We start from the raw sequence: 13,623 nt of genomic DNA, 5'->3' as shown, positions 1-13,623 counted from the left end.
TATTTCTTCTTTTGTCCTTGGACCAGCTCCTGTTCCTATCATCAGTTAAGCCTCTCTCTAGCCTAATGCCTCTGATTGCTGCAGCTAAAAAATTTATGGCAGACAGAAGACACTGACACTTCCAGGGACATGGCTTTCTCCAGTGCCAGCTATGAGTGGGAGTCAGAACAAAAACTCTATTAACACAACTCCATTGGAAGATTCCCTTCCTGTTCACTGTGTGAATATCTCTACATTCACTTCTGAATTGTCAGTTGTTTGTTAAGTATGAAAAGTTCACTTTTGTGATTTTTTTTAATGTGGTTTGGAATTGGATAAGGATCTCCTTCATTCACAAACTCCAGGCCAAACTGCCTTTGGAATATGGCCCACTGGGCAGCTTTTGCCCAGACATGTGGACACTGCTGAAGGCCTAGGCAAAATCTGCCAGGCCTTTTTCTCAGGTTCTGAGTCTTTTTCTCAGGCTGTGAAACCTTCTCAGCTCCAGCCAGGATTTATCCCAGGCTGGAGACTTTTTCTTTACTGTAAACATAAGACAAAGAATGATAACAGAGATAAACACCTGCTAGACCCATAGGAAAGCCAGGGAGAAGAGGTGTCTCTTTCTCTGTCCAATGAACTGTCTGTATTGTTTTTCATGAAGAACCTTATTTAAAGCTATGGCTTCCTTCAATAAATGGCTCTTTTTTGCTCTTTCTTGCACCAAGCAAGAGAGTGTCTTGTTGCTGTTTTTTCTTGCCGCTCCGTAACTTTTCCATGGCAACACAGCCACGGTACTTGTAGATAAGAAAGCAAGGGCAATGGTATTTGCAGCCAAAACCCAATAAAGTGTGGGAAAGCCAAAACATCCTGAGGAGATAAAGGCCTCCAGCTCTTACTAGAAATCAACAGAGCTCCTGCCAAATGATTATGTATTAGTAAGTGCAATCTGTCTGCCTGGATGAGAGTCTTGCTCAACTGAAGAAGCAGAAAGATCAGCAAGAGTGCTTCCAAAGGCCCATCACATGGTTTTTATTTTGCTCATCTGTCTCAAGTTTGCAACTAAATGTGTGTCTGCAGCTGAGCTGATGAGAGCAGGGAAAAAAAAAAAAAAAAAAAGACTTATAGCAGGGCCGTGACATTTCACAAGAGGAATCACTGGTGTACATTTCATGAGTGGATCCCTCTCAACCCTATTAAAGTATTGTAGTCCTGGTTTAAAATAGACACGTATGAAACAGCTTTGAGAGACAGAGACTAAAAGGGCTTGTGGATTTTTTTTTTAAGAATTAGGAAAACTACCCAAAAGGTGTTGGTTTATAACATTTTAAAATATACTACATAAAAAATTAACAACTGCAATAAATAGGAGTTTAAAAATTGTTTTGGTGTATGAATAATTAGAAACAGAGAAATGTGAAGATATGAATGCATATTTTCATAAAAATATTTAATTCCAGACTAAAAGACACACTGAACTACAATACAAAGGTAGGTAAAGCTGTACTTTAATTAGCTCTTTTTACATTTCTAGAGCTTTTTCCTTCTGAAGACAAGCCGGGATATTCCTTAAGAAACCTGTTGCAGCCAAGAAGCCAATAATTAAATTTCATGGAGTCTTCTGGTGTTGGGTGAGATACCCCGGCTGGCAGATCTGAACGGAGGCAAAGAACGGGCTCTGCGTCGTGTGACAACGAAGGGTGCGATGACTGGAGCAGGAGGATGAACTGGAGCACCAACTGGAGCTCTAATCCTTTCCCAGGAGGGAGTGGACATGGTGAAAGTACTTAATGGCCTAATACGGGAGGAATCATCCACCCATGAGGTACTTCCGATTCCGGTTGGGCTAACTTGGACATACATGCTCGTTATTGGTCGTCGAAAGCTGTAAGCTTTGCTGCTCCTGCCACAGGGGATGGGGATTCTAATCACACTAGGCTGGCGATATACCCAGACTGAGTCTGAGTGCAAGTCAGAGTCGCTTCTTGTGTAGTACATCCGATCGGCGGTTCGGTTCGCTAGAGGTCGCAGCGGCCCGAAATGTCGGCTGTAATTCCAGTCAAACTCACTTCTTGACCCGCTGGTAAAAACTTTATCGCTGAGCTCTCTCCCTCCTGGGGTAAAAACTTCATCACTAATCGGTCTCCCAGGGGTAAAAACTTCATCACTAATCGGTCTCCCAGGAGTAAAAACTTCATCACTAATCGGTCTCCCAGGAGTAAAAACTTCATCACTAAGCTGTGTCCCAGGGATAAAAACTCCATCACTAATCGGTCTCCCAGGGGTAAAAACTTCATCACTAATCGGTCTCCCAGGGGTAAAAACTTCATCACTAATTGGTCTCCCAGGGGTAAAAACTTCATCACTAATTGGTCTCCCAGGAGTAAAAACTTCATCACTTAGGTTTCTCCAACTTGACGGAATAACGTCATCGCTCCAACTTGCTGGAACTGAAAAACAAACAAATCAAGAGAGTATCTTCATTTGCTGTTAAATAACTCTCACAGAGGTAAGTATGTGAAGTACTTGTAACTGTTTGCTTCTTGTCCTAGGTGCTTATTTGAAGCAAATGGCAACTTATTATAGATATTAATTTTTATTTGATAAAGGACAATAACACAAGCATTCTGCTCTAGGAAGTGTTGGAAAACAACAGCACTATTGAAGTGCTACAAATATTTATGCACATCTTTTACTTCTCATCATTATAGTTGTTAGGGTGTATTTTTTTAATCCAGTAAACAAACTAATTTCTCAGTCACCTGACAAAAGTTTTCATGCCTGTGTTAGCTTTCATCACCTCCCTTCTTCTCTGAAACAAGTCTCAGAACGTTTCTGATAGTACTTACTTTATTACTCCATTATCTTTGCACTTAACCACTGTTATTATTTGCTTAGAGCAACTGTGCAGCATGAAGGGAGATGCTGGCTCTGAACCCACATCTAAGTGACCAAAACTGCCTGAAAAGCAGACTTACCATCAGGACGAAAAGGAGTGCTGATTCCTCGGGGTATGAAGTAACTCGGAACAGATTCTGCCAGAGAAAGTAAATTAACTTCAGAGAATGTAAATATTAAAACCAAGGAAATGCACAGAACTGGAACAGTTATGGTTGGAAGGGAAGGCTGTGCTGGTTCCAGACACACTATAGGGTCTGTAAGGTGACACACCAGAGGTTGTGTCCGTTCCAGGCGTAGGGCAGGTTACATAGAGTGTCCCACCAGAGGTTATGGCAGGTCGCGGGTAAGGGGAGTATCTGTGTCTAGATGGTCCCCAGCATACTGGAATAAAAAAAGAATAAAAACCAAATCAAGACAGAATCTACATTTGCTGTTAAATACCACTCGCAAAGGCACATATGTGAAGAACTTATAACTGTTGACTTCTTGTCTTAAGTGCTTATTTGAAACACAGGGTGCTTGATTATAGATATTAATCTTAATGGACAAAGGACATTAGCACAAATATACTGCCCTAGGAAGTGGTGGAAAACATCTTTTACTGCTCAATATTGCTAGGGTGTGTTTTGGTAATCCAGTAAAACAAACTAATTTTGCAGTCGTCCTGACAAAAATTTTCATCCCTGTGTTAGCTTTCACCACCTCTTTTCTCCTCTGGAACAAGTCTCAGAACGTTTCTGATAGTTCTTACATTATTGCTGCATTATCTTTGCACTTACTACTGTTGTTATTTCCTTACAGAAGCTGTGCAGCATGAAGGGAGATACTGCCTAGGAACCCATATCCAAGTGGTTCTCACGTGGAGAAGCAGGAGCAGGTAGAGGAAGTGAACGGGCTGCTTCAGATTCAAAGTGAACCCGCATAGAAGGTAGAAAGTTCATAGAAAGTAAATTTTGAAAAGCAGAGAAATGCACAGAACTGAAGTGGTTATGATTGCAAGGAAAGGTTATTACAAAATGTTAATGATTTATGACAGAAAGAAAAGCAAAAGTCTTCATGAAAAAAAAAAAAGAAAGAAATAAGAAATTGGGGTAATGGTCAACAGCAACAAAACATGAGCCAGCAGTGTGCCCAGATGGCCAAGAAGCCAATGGCCCCTGGCCTGTATCAGGAATAGTGTGGCCAGCAGGAGCAGGGAGGTCATTCTTTCCCTGTACTTGGCACCAGTGGGGCTGCATCTTGAGTGCTGTGTCCAGCTGTGACCCCCCAGTTCAGGGAGGATGTTGAGATGCTTGAGCACGTCCAGAGGAGAGCAACAAGGCTGGTGAGGGGCTTGGAGCACAAACCCTGTAAGGAGTGGCTGAGGGAGCTGGGGTTGTTTATCCTGGAGTAAATGAGACTTAGGGGTGACCTTATAACTCTTTACAACTTCCTGAAAGGAGGTTGTGGTCAGGTGGGGTTGGTCTCTTTCTCCAGGCACCAAGTGACAGAATAAGAGGATACAGTCTTAAGTTGCACCAAGGGAAATATAAAATGAATATTAGGAAACGGTTTTTTATGGAAAGAGTGATAAAGTACTGGAATGGTCTTCCCAGGGAGGTGGTGGAGTCACCATGCCTGGATGTGTTTAAAAAAAGGCTGCATATGGCACTCGGTGCCAGAGTTCTGTTGAGCTGGTAGGGCATGGGTTGGACTTGATGATCTGAAGGTCTCTTCCAACCTTGTGATTCTGTGATATGCTGGCTAGGAACCCACATTCAAGTGACTAGAATCTGTTGAAAAGCAGACTTACCATCAGGAGCAGGACCACGAGGTGTAACGTTTTCTTCGTGTGGAAACGAAAACCAAATGGATTCTGTCAGAGAAAGTAAATTTACTTCAGAGGAAGCAAATTTTTAAAATTTTAGAATTGCAAAAAACTGACATAGTTATAGTTGGAAGGGAAGGCTATGTGGTTCCAGACACAGTATAGGTTCTTTAGGGTGACACACCAGAGGGTAAATCCATCCCAGACCCAGAGTTGGTTCCGTGGCACAGTTCCTCAATGCTTAGGTCACCTTCAGCTAGCATTTGCAGGAAATATGGACTATAACTCTGACCAAACTTACCTTCTGATCCGTATGTAAGAGTGTGCTGTCTGGGCTCACTCCTGCGTGCTGGAATAAAATAGAAGAATAAAAAAACAAGTCAAGAGAGAATCTACATCTCCTGTTAAATTCCTCTCACAAAGGTACGTGTGTGAAGTACTCATGACTGTGTGGTTCTTGTCTTAAGTGCTTATTTGAAACACAGGGCACCTGACTACAGATATTAATCTTCAGTAGGCAGAGGACATTACAACAAGTATCCTGCCCTTGGAAATGGTGGAAAACAGCAGCACTTTATTTGAAGTGCTACAAATATTTACAGAGATCTTTTACCCCTTATCATTAGAGTTGCTAGGGTGTGTTTTTAAACAAATTTATTCTCCCTTTCACTCTAATTAGGGAGCACATGCTCTGTTAGCCACAGAAGGGAGTCCTTTAAGTTCGGACTACTTCATCATCAACTGAAAATCAACACTTCATACTCTTCAAATATTAGTCAGGCATATGTTACAGGCAACATTAAATTAAATCACTGTAATATTCAAGTATGTTACAATAGTCTGACAAGTTAAAAGTTCCCATACCTAGAATACTGAGTGCCAAACAATTTTTGCATAGAAAAGGCACTTTGTTTGCCAAATAGCAAGTGTGGTGTTGAACGACTGTGTTTCTGAACACCTTGTCCTAAGTTACATAATATGATTTATAATATAAGTTTCATATTGTTATTATTTTAAACTGTGTGATTTATACAATTTGGTTACAAGTACAGCTTGTGTAAGGAAAGCCACAGGATAAGGAGAGCATTTGTACCAGGAGACCTGCATTCCTTGGCTATGCAACAAAGTTGGCAAGTGACACCCAGTTGATTAAAATCAGGTAAGAAGATTTTTATAATTTGTGTGCTCTCCAAATGAGTGAAAGTGCAGATATCTTATTATCTTTAAAAAAAATCTGGCAGTGTAAGTGCACTTGGAAGTTTCAAGTCTCCATCTATCCTTGTAAGGTTACAAACTCCAGGAGTTCTTCAGTCTTTTCAGTGGACACTAAAGGTTCACAAATCACCTCCTATACTAAATTTAAAGAGTATTATACTTACATAGGTAATAAAAAAAGCATCAACAAAGCTTTTAAGTGTGAGAAATATCTCACTGCTTGAGAAGGATTCATAAAATTTGAATTTCTGAATGCAGAACTAGTAGGGGAAAGAAATGTCTAGGTAAACCCCTTCCTTTCCACATACTACTGTCATAGTACACATTATATATATGAAAAGAAAAGCAAAGATGACACAAAGAAGTCTGATAAAAACGATGAAAAGCTAGAAATATGTGAAAAGATAAAAGAAAAAAGTAATATGATGAGAACTCTTGGGGAAAAAAAGTTTTTATAGAGTTTAAACAAATAAGCAGGACTAATTTTATTTGTTTTCCCCCCTGAAATGGAAAAGGAAGAACTGCTGGACATAGTGATAAGCAGGGTGCAGAGAGGGACCCCTTAATTCCAATTCTGTACACACCGAAGGCAGGAGTAACAGAAGGTAAGGAGCAAGAGACAAAAGAGGGATTGATAGGTTTAGCAGGTTATATTTAATTCACATGAGACAGCAAGGGCTCTGTAAACTCTTAGGAGCTTGCAAAAGCAGATGAGTAAGACATGGGAAAATAAGAGGCTTCCAAAAAACATAGTAGCCATGAAACTTTGTGCAATCTCTGCTTGTTTGAATGACTTGGGACTGATGTAGCCTCTGGTCCATGTGTTTATGTCTTTTTTAAACTTACCTTGCAGTTCCAAAAGCTTGGCTTTTGCATCACATAGCTCATCCTCTGCAGAATACATCTGCACCTGAGCATCTTTTCTAGCCAAGGACATTTCACTCTCCAGAACTCGACGAAGAGCCTCTCCTCTCTCCAGTTCTAACCTTAATTTCATTAATTCTTTTTTATAGTAAGACATCTAGAAAATAAATATTTCAGAAATTGCATTCACAGCTGTTGTCTTATCACATCTGAATTTGAAATACAGTCTTGAAACTTCATATTTTAGATACTTTTTTAAAATGCAAACTGATCCTGTTCTTATATCCTTTTCATTTACCTTAAACATATCTCTCTGTTTTCCCAAAGATACTTCTGCCTTAAGACAATAAGTTATAATTATATTCCACAGGCAATTTTCTAATAACTGTATTTAACAACTAGAAAAACAGTCATGTGGATTCTAGATTATCAGACACCTAGGAACTCATTATGGAAACACAAACTTCAGTCCAATGAAGTTCAGCAGTCAAGCAGAATGCTATTAAACACTACAAACAAAACAAAGAAAACACTTCAAAAAGGCTGTTATCTGGTATAAGAAAGTCTAGACACTGCTGCCAGAAATTACCCCATTCAAGCCATTTGATTGCAAGAAGGTGGAAAGTAAAACATGCATTTCTTCACAACATCTACAAAGCAGCAGCATCCTTATTAACAGGAGCACCATTAATGGCAAATAATTTAACCCCATTAAAAAGGTTCTCCCTGATGCTCTTGTGGCAAACTAGTACCTAAATCAAGTAGCAGTAAGAAAATACTTTGTTAAAATTTTCTTTAGTTTGAATTATGATTACTGCTACAAGTAACAATTCTGCTCTTAGCAGTTTGTTAGGGGCAGCTGCTGTGGGTGCTCATTCCTCTCTTTTAGGTTAAGTGCAGCCAATAAACCAAGTTTGTTGTTCATATCCATTTTTTAAAGTTCCTGCTTCTTACACAGTGATTTGCTCTTGTTGTGCTCCCGTTGCTCCATCCATGGTGGGGTGATTCTCTAAAATGATCCCTGGAATTACCATGATTAAAACACTCAAACCAACAAACCATGTCTTACACTGAGAATTCCAAAGCTGGGGATGTAAAATATTTTCCTGCATGACTTTGCTGTTGTGTAGTACTCCAGTTTCTTACACACACCTTCAGCTATTAGCAATGACACTAAAAGTTACATCAGTTCCTGCAGACAGGCATGAGAGGTCTGTGCAGTGCTGCTGCTTTCTTATTTTCCAACTAGTGACTGTGAATTTGATTCACCTGATGAGAGGATTATTTCAAGGAAACTTGAAATAATTGCATCTAAGGAAACAAATTACATTTATTTTAAGGATAAAAGCAAGCAAGCAAGCAAGCAAGAAAGAAGCAAACAAACAAACTCCTTACATCTCGATTGTATCGCCTGGTTAATTCCAAGTTTCTTTGCTCAAGTGCCTGGAGTTTCATCCTTAAATCTTCAATGGTGTCTATTTCTGGTTGATTTCTGTCCTGTGGTAACAGTGGTTCTTGTATATCAGTGCCTGACCTGAAAAATGTGTTTTCCTTTAAAATGAGTATTCCTTTAAAAATTCAATGTTTCTTCACTTCAATTACCCAAGCACGGACCCTGGGATTTAAACATTCACATAAGTAAAATTACTTTGTGCAGTTTTTGTCTGCTATTGCTCTTTGAAGAAAGAATTATATAAAATTGTTTATTTTGCAGTGTATGAGAGAAATGGCAGCAGGAACTTGAAGAGAGATGCACTTTGGATTAACAACGTTGATGTAAGCATAATGTGTTCATTATTCTTTTTCAGTATCTTTATTTTTGATAATGAACTTCCATAATTTTTGATAATTAATTTCCAGGTGGTTTAAAGACAGCATTCCAATCATGCAAGTTAAAATAACAGGCAAGCTTTTTTGTCTCCACAGTAAGCTATTTTTTTAACATGAGTTACCATCTCAAAACCATCTCTGTCGTGAAACAAACTCACAGATGTGGAAAAAAACCTCTCTTTTACATACTTGGTCTTCACAGAGACTCACATTCAGCCTACAGACATGCAACTGATCACAAACACAACACAAATGAAAGGTTTAGTCCTCCAAATTACTCTGTTTTATCTTAATTTCCACTACTATTTCAGCTATAACAAAATCTACTTGGAAGTCAGCAGAATCAGCCCTCAAGGACCCCAAACAGTAATAAAAGAGTCAAAACCAAGTTTCTGTATATGAAGTGAAAAATCTAAACATAGAATATGCAAATTTCTGAATATACAAACACAGAAATAGGTACAGATACATATATATATGCACATATATGTATACATATTAAAAATATTAATTAACTAGTTAAATAACTTGAAGTGAAATTATTATAACTTCAAACTTGAAAACTTTTAAGTTGTTTAAGTACTTGAAAATCAGTGTTCACATTATTTGATGTATGTTGGTTTTCACAATATTTAAGTATGTAAGAAAGACTGCAGTAACTGTTTTCTCCATGCAAAACTGCAAGTTTATGGGCAAGAAATATGAAATACACTGATACAAGAAATATGATAATTAAGCACTAAATTATCATATAATACAGAAATGAATAAAAATAAAGATCACCTTTGTCTACATGAAGCGTTTTTCAGAGAAATGATAATATACTGCCATTTAATTAAGAGATATTAAATATATTTGTATAAAAAAGACCACTTTTCTTCTACATTTTTGTATAGGCACAATAAACAATTTCATGACCAAAATGATGTATGTTTTCTAATGTTGTTGGGTTTTTTTTGACTAGCAAAAAAGACACAAATGCCACCAAGAAGGGGGTTGGTAACTTAGATTAAATCTTGCCTCTAAAGACATTCATACTATTAAGGGATAAAATTTCAGGTTTTTAGCTGCAGACTATAAATATTTAAATATAAAAATTATATGGCACCACAAGCATTAGCAAATTAAGGATGCTATGGAAATGAAAAATGTGCATTAGAGCATTGAAACAGAGAATATTATATTACGTACTGGACTAAAATTGCATTAGAAACCTCTTTGAAATAGCATTTTATGAACAGCTTCTGAACTCATAAGGCAATAGGTGGAAACTTAAAAATATTATAAAATTAGAAAACCCTAATTTCTTTCTTTGTACAGAACCAAAAAAACCCCAAATCAAAACCAACCAACCAACCAAACAAATAAACAAACAAACAAAAGCCCCCCCACCCAACCAGTGACAGAACTGCTGAACTATTATTGTGTTAGCCACTTCATTTTGGTTGTCTACCTAAACATTTTCAAATAAAATACAAACTAGCCTTAAGAATTTTTGTTTCTCTGATACTTCATTTAATTATCACAGTGTGGCCAACAAATGCAGTACTTTATGAAAGCTTCCTACTATCACTTGGAAATTTTTCCCTCATTCTTCATGGAACAACTAGAAGTGCTACAACCATAAAGCTCTCTGAAGATTCAAAGAAAAAAATCACATAAAAGTGTGGAAAGTTTCAAACAATGCACAATTTACAGCCTCACAAACTTCAGAGAATGTTTTCTACTTCCATTTTCATATATTACTAGTTCATCAACCCTTGGTTTTGAACTAAAACATGTTTTTTACCAACTACAGTTTTTATCTAAGACAACATTTTTAGCAGGACTTTAAAATGTTCAGGAAAGCATATGAGCAGGAGAAAGAGCTCTTGAGTCCTACACTGCAGGAGCTCAAAACCTAAATTCTCAGTGTTCACTTCACAAGTCTGATGGTTACACTCAGCATTGACCATTGCACAAATCCAGCTTCTCACTGGCTTCAATTCCACAGCTGGCAGAAAATTTTGCAACAGAGAGAAATGTTCTTTCACTTACTACCTAGCAGTGTCATTTTGCTAAATTTCTGCAGCTGAAGGAGCAGACTGCAGTCTGATTTTCTAACCAAAGTCCTTATTTGTGGAATTTGGCTCTTCCTATGTAACTGGCAGTTGTGTACAGACTAAAGAGAGACAAATAGTTTGTGCTAGAGATCAAACCCCTATTAAGTTATAAAACACAGGAGTCATGGTAAGACTTAAAGCCAAGCTCTACCACCTCAATTAATGTGAAAACCCTCCTGTGCCTCCTGGGCAGGATTCCTATGTGCTGGCAGAAACTCTCTCTGCCTCCTGATGATTCTATGACAGCTTGCATGTTTCACACCATATCTGGTTCCTTCTCAGCCTGAACTGCATCATTTCAGGCATCTAGAAAATAAAGAAGCCACAAAAGCAGGAAATGAACTGCTAGACTTAAAAATCCAGAACTGGGCTCACCGATTAGCTTCCCCAGAAGAGATGTTGACTGAAGTCTGTGAAGTCATGGTGGGGAAAATACAGCTTTCAAAGTCTATAAACTGTGGGGAATTAAGAACATAGTTAACCATATATACTTTTACTTGATGAGCATCAAAGATTAGTCTATTCTACATCATAAAACCATTAAGGCCTCCAGCAGAGATGTGCTTTATTTGTCAACCCTCTAACATATTAAATTTTTAACCACTCATGAGCAATTTCACAGTGTCACTACCATGCCACTTGAGCAATCACCACAAGTGCAATTGGACGTTGGCTTTAGAAAACAGAATTGTACTGCTAGTCCTCCAAACCTGAATATTGTAGACAAATAAACATATATGTATAGCAGAATATCCACTGTCAAGAGTTTTCAGAACACCAATAAAAAACTGTTATGTTTGTGTAGATCGAGCTGCATTCTCCTAAGCAGATTGCAACCTCTGCTTCTCTTCAAACCAATTCTAAGGGAGATAAATGATAGTACTATGATTTTGAAGTAGATGAAATAGACAAGGTTGCCTGTCTAACAGAACACTATGTTAAAGCCTGCTAAGTCTGTCAGAAATTGCACAGAAGTTTTCCATTCAGATGTAGCCCTGAGACCTAAGAAATTAGGTATTTTTGTAACACTAGTCCCTTTATTATTGCAAGTTACACCAGAGTCTCATAATGAACAGAAAAAAAACCCACAAAACCAAACAACAACAACAACATCAATATCCAAAAAAAACCCAGAAACAAAGCCAACAAAACTGTAGTTTCATTACAGAATCAAAATGTTTTCTGTCACATCCACATCATTAACTTCGTTAATTTACTCTGAAGTCACATAGAGGAAAAGAGAAAACTAACCCTGAATAGTGTCACCTGGGAATGCCAAAAATTTTGAATATGCAATATTCCTCTGTTCAAATAGGCATCAATAGCTCACTACCACACAAAGGGATAATTTCAAAAAGCATGCTGTTCCACCTAGGAAAAAAAGAAAACTCCAGTGCCACAGAGCAGCTTGTGGGAGTTCTATAATTAAACGAAACAGCAGACCAAGCTTTTGTTTGGGGAATTATGTTTTATGTGTCTTTAATAACTTGTGTCAGTTTCTTCATGCAAATTTCTGAATATATGCTGAATACTTCAGAACAGGCCACTGATTTAGAACAGATATGAGGAAGAAATTCTCCTCATTGAGGGTGCTGAGGCCCCGGCATAGGTTGTTCAGAGCAGCTGTGGCTGTTCCATCCCTGCAAGTCCAAGGTCAGGCTGGACAGGGCTGGGAGCAGCAACCTGGGAGAGCAGAAGGTGTCCCTGCCATGGCAGGGCTGGAACAGGACATTTGAAGGTGACAGACACCACTCAAGGGTAAACCTGAACGTGATCTTAAAAACTCGAACGGCGCTGAGTTAAAGCAGGCAAAGCCTGGAGCAGCAACAAGCGGCAGTGGAAGCGCAGAACTCACCGGACAGGCTGCCGGCGGTGCCTGGAGCGGTGGCGATGCTGCTCCTCCTCCAGCACGACGAGCTGGACGGTCGGAGGGCAGCGGCTCCGGCACCGCAGGAACTGCAGGGCTGGGACCAGCTGCGACAAACGCGGAGCCGCAGCGGGAATTCCACGGTTGCCACGGACGCGCAGGTGATGCCACAATGCCCCGAACCGAGCCGGGCTCTGCCGGCTCCCGCTGCTCTCCCGCCCTCCCAAACTGTGCTAAGGCTCTTGTACCCAAGGACATGTTGCCAGATGCTGCTGCTGAATCTTTCTTGGATGTTTGCCATTAACTTGTGTTTTAATTACAAAACTGTAGCTTCTGCTCATTTATCGGTGCTGTAGAGGGATGGCTTTTAATTTTTTTGTTCTTTTCTGTAAATTGTTTAGCATGGATCTGTCTAAAAGATCCTTAAGGAATTAAAGCCATTTTTACTTGGCTGTGCCTTAAGAATAAATACTCACTGTGAAATATTCTTTGTCCAGAGGATTAAATTACATCTTTTGTTTTCCAGGGCAGGGTTTCCACACTTTGTCCATAATCCCTCCAAGTCAGCAATGCTCACCACTAGTTTCATGTTACTGAATATCAACTCAGCTTTTTTACATCTCTTTCCATGGAGAGATTTCTTCTGCAGGAAATGTGCATTGAGCAATCCATGATACACTGTGTTTCTCCAGCAGCTTTCCACTCACCTCTGCCCCATTGTTATTGCTGATGCACACACCTGGTAGAGGCTCCATCCCACTCTCTCACGGCTTTGTCCTGGTTCTCTCTGAAGCAAAGCTGTAGCTGATGTGCTACAATACATTTATTGTGGGCTGTACTTTGCAGCTGACATACAGACACACACATATGAACAACTTTGGAAGGCCTGAGTCAGCCGACCCAGTGCCTCTGGAAGGATGAGGGCAGCATCTCAGCTCAAAGATGACAAATGTTTTCCCATTCACTACTGTGCTGAGACAAGGCAGCCCTGAGCCACGGCAGAGCAGGAAGAGCTCACAAACAGCCCTGCCAGACGTGCAGGTTTGTCCATCAGCGAC

General features: G+C 39.3%; 1 protein-coding gene across 1 annotated transcript; it reads right to left on the bottom strand.

Annotated features, from left to right (window-relative positions):
• Window positions 1-995: 995 nt before the first annotated feature.
• On the bottom strand, window positions 996-12,823 carry LOC130266784 (uncharacterized). The gene is made up of 9 exons (XM_056516038.1): window positions 12,554-12,823; window positions 11,074-11,153; window positions 8,162-8,300; window positions 6,749-6,923; window positions 4,989-5,036; window positions 4,673-4,735; window positions 3,151-3,261; window positions 2,958-3,014; window positions 996-2,429 (listed from the first exon to the last, which is right to left on the bottom strand). The coding sequence occupies exons 1-9, from the start codon at window positions 12,821-12,823 to the stop codon at window positions 1,582-1,584; spliced, it is 1,791 nt and encodes a 596-aa protein (XP_056372013.1). The 3' UTR covers window positions 996-1,581.
• Window positions 12,824-13,623: the final 800 nt, after the last annotated feature.

Source organism: Oenanthe melanoleuca, unplaced genomic scaffold (assembly GCF_029582105.1).
Source record: "Oenanthe melanoleuca isolate GR-GAL-2019-014 unplaced genomic scaffold, OMel1.0 S223, whole genome shotgun sequence".
NCBI lineage: Eukaryota > Metazoa > Chordata > Aves > Passeriformes > Muscicapidae > Oenanthe > Oenanthe melanoleuca.
The sequence above is the reverse complement of the archived record's forward strand: the minus strand, read 5'-3'. Positions and strand labels throughout refer to the sequence as shown.